Source organism: Mizuhopecten yessoensis, unplaced genomic scaffold (assembly GCF_002113885.1).
Source record: "Mizuhopecten yessoensis strain PY_sf001 unplaced genomic scaffold, ASM211388v2 scaffold716215, whole genome shotgun sequence".
In the NCBI taxonomy this organism is placed as follows: Eukaryota; Metazoa; Mollusca; class Bivalvia; order Pectinida; family Pectinidae; genus Mizuhopecten; species Mizuhopecten yessoensis.
Window position 1 is genome coordinate 2,650 of NW_018480005.1, and position 3,014 is coordinate 5,663.

The window sequence follows — 3,014 nt, forward strand, 5'->3', positions numbered from 1 at the left end:
ACCACGTCAGAATGTTATCTGCCATATATTCACTCTCGTGTGATGCAGGCAGAGAAATCTAATCCCTCGGGAAAAGTATTGTTTTTAACTTTAGCGCATGACATGGGTGACAAAACGCGTATGAGCTGTCATTCAATAGAAAGATAAAGTTCCCTAGCAAAAACGGGAACGCGCCCATGAAGTGTGGGAGAAAGAGAAATCATATCATCGGGAGTGACAGGAAAATCTTTTAGCAGATAAAAAGAGAAACAATTATGTAAATGCTTGAAGAAAGACATTTAGTAGCAATATACATATCCATTGGTAGTAAAATGTTATAGGAAGACATTTAAATTAAAGTGTTGACCATAACATATCTCAAACGGACTTTTGTAAATGTGGAATATGTTTTTATGACCATGACAAAGAATTTGAGTGGGTTTGTGATAAACATGTAGAGTTTTTTGTGTGGTATACAATTCTTGCCAAGCTAATTGGGAGAAAGTTTACTTGAAATAATGGACGTTTAGATTTTCGTTGTATAGGTTGAGGTGAGTGATCCTTGACCTGAACTGGACAGTGTCCACCTAAAGGGTAAATATCTCCCTCTCCCGGAGACATCATCTGGACATAACCGACTCTGACCTTACTCGTTGTGGTAACAATTTAATGTGTGTTAGCGTGTCTGTGCTCTAGGACACAGGGACCTGATTATCGTTATAACAGAGTGTCATTTCAACGGCAAATGAATCAGAGGTGTTTTCAGCAAAATAAACAACTGTTTTCTGTATATCATACTACGTTTATTACGTTATGTCTGCCCATATTCTCTAGCATACTACGTTCAACCCGACGGTAGAGAGCCCGGCGCTGTATGTGGTATGTGCATTCCACACCTGCCCAAATCACAAGCAAACCGATTGTTAATGTAGCGCAGAAGAACGCCGAGGCTACGCATATAGAAAAGATGATTCCTGACTGGTCAACAGCATGATGAGTTGACCAGGGATTCTTGGATACCTGGCGGTATTCTCGGTCAGCCTCTACTGTCATGACGGCGGACATGCACGTGACCAGAGCCAGGAAGACAATGGTTGCCGCTATAGCTGCGCGTCTGCGCCTGGTAAATGGCCGGAGTCTGTGGAGATGGTAGTACAGCTGATGGATCGTCTCCTGTAACATATCGGATAATAATAAAACACTGGTTTACCAGACATGGCTAAGTGTTACGATTAAGCAGGGCTTCAGCATTATTTAGGTGAAACATCAATGCGAGAAGAAATATTTCTCAGTCAATTAATACTGTTTTCATGAGTATAAATAGGGAAGAGACGAGGTGATATAAGGGGAGAAACAAGTAGCAATGTTGTGGGCTTATAGTGGTACATGTTTGTGTCGTGGTTACCGTGATATCCTCCGCAGGCATATAGTTCTGATCCATGTGTCGATCTATGGCTCGTTCCAGTGACCCAGGGGGAGTGATGCCCTCGAATCGTCCCTTGCAGATTTCACAGCGCACGCTCCGCTGGTGTCGAACCCATTCCCGTAGACACGACCGGTGGATGCGGGCCGTCGCACCCTTACAAGAACAGCGGGTGGTCTGTACCGGCTCCTCTAGGTTATAAATATCTTAGTTTAGTAACTTGTATCGGTCCATAAACAGGATAATAGAACAATTTAGCTCAGTATTTTACAAATGGCTATTTTGTTTTTATCTGTACGGTAGTTCATAGAAATAAACAACGTGTTCATAGCCTGCGAAATCGTGTACCGTTTTGGGTACTCCTCTCTTTACCTAAACACGGATGTGATGTCACTCCAAGAGATATTTTTTTAGGAACAAATAAATTAGAATCTTAACCTTTTTTTAACCATCATGTGCTGTCTTGGCAACAAACTAGAAACACTCCGTATGTATGATTTCGAAGTTTAAATATTATTGAAAAAACCCAGTTGAAATTGTACCAATTGGGGTAGCGTCACGTAAACCTTCTATTTAGAACGTAAAGTTAGCGGTCAACATTGCCCGCAATGAATCCTATTGTTGTTTCATTCACTGATGCTGCATCAGATAGGTGAAAAGCGTTCCATTTCAGGTACTCTTACGTTATTATATAAAATATAGTAATTAAACGGTAACAATAACCATCCAAAAATTACCTGTGTCTTTACTGGATTCCTGACAAATCCGGCAGATGTTTTCGTCTGACGAAGAATTAGAGGGTGGCAGACTTTGGATATCAGACTGTTGTGTGTCTTTTCCTGACTGTACATTTTCTTTTGTCTGATAAGGAAATATATACAAAATCATTTTTGGTGTCGCTAATGGTGGGTTTGTTAGTCAACCTCACACAATCATATGTGCAATAACAAAAAGTAACGCAAGGATTAGGCCTATGTGCCTCCGTAAGTCATCAAACAAATAAAACAGTTTAGACATACACGAACCGGTAAACTTCCAACTCCTTAAATATCCTTTAGCTGTATTGAGTTTTAGTAAACGTACCTCACATCCTGTTTCCCTACTTCCAAGAGACGCACGCTCCTCAAGACCATCTTTTTCCTCAGACGTTTTAGGTAAACTGACGGTAGTTGCCGCCGGCTCTTCGGTCTGCGGATCGTTCAGGCCGCCAAATTCCCTCTCGGAACTCGCCCTGGGATTCCCCAATTCTGTCAAAGGAATCTCTGCAGGGGAGATTTCCATTGCATTGTTTTTACAACAACGCTAAAAACATGTTTGAATATTTGTCACGACGTCCAAATAATAAACGGAAATGACGTCATAATCGCGAAGTCCACTCATAAGATTGGCGGGAACAAATGTAATATGTGTTGGTCCCAACACATGTAAACGTACGTTTTGTGCGAGAATACATTATCTTTAAAAATATCATCATATCTCCGCAATTAAAATGTTCTGGTGATGAAAATCATATTAATATTTGTATATCGTAAAAGGGAATGTTGCGCTAAAAAAATGACAAATAAAGGCAATGGGAGGAGATTGTTATTAAACATTTTGTAAACAAGTAAAA

The 3,014-nt window shown here is 40.5% G+C and overlaps 1 protein-coding gene across 1 annotated transcript; it reads right to left on the reverse strand.

Moving 5' to 3' along the window:
• Positions 1-760: 760 nt before the first annotated feature.
• LOC110442133 (E3 ubiquitin-protein ligase MARCH2-like) lies at positions 761-2,758 on the reverse strand. Its single transcript, XM_021485597.1, has 4 exons — positions 2,486-2,758; positions 2,140-2,263; positions 1,385-1,593; positions 761-1,152 (listed from the first exon to the last, which is right to left on the reverse strand). Exons 1-4 carry the CDS (start codon positions 2,681-2,683, stop codon positions 772-774), a joined length of 912 nt encoding a protein of 303 aa, XP_021341272.1. The 5' UTR covers positions 2,684-2,758; the 3' UTR covers positions 761-771.
• Between the last annotated feature and the right edge of the window lie 256 nt (positions 2,759-3,014).

Excerpts from the sequence above, each read along its gene's own strand:
- LOC110442133 (XM_021485597.1), bottom strand. The coding sequence starts at position 2,683 with ATGGAAATCTCCCCTGCAGAGATTCCTTTGACAGAATTGGGGAATCCC. Across the intron at positions 2,264-2,485 it reads GTAGGGAAACAGGATGTGAG|ACAAAAGAAAATGTACAGTC; the intron begins GTACGTTTACTA and ends TTTCCTTATCAG. Across the intron at positions 1,594-2,139 it reads GGAATCCAGTAAAGACACAG|AGGAGCCGGTACAGACCACC; the intron begins GTAATTTTTGGA and ends TTTATAACCTAG.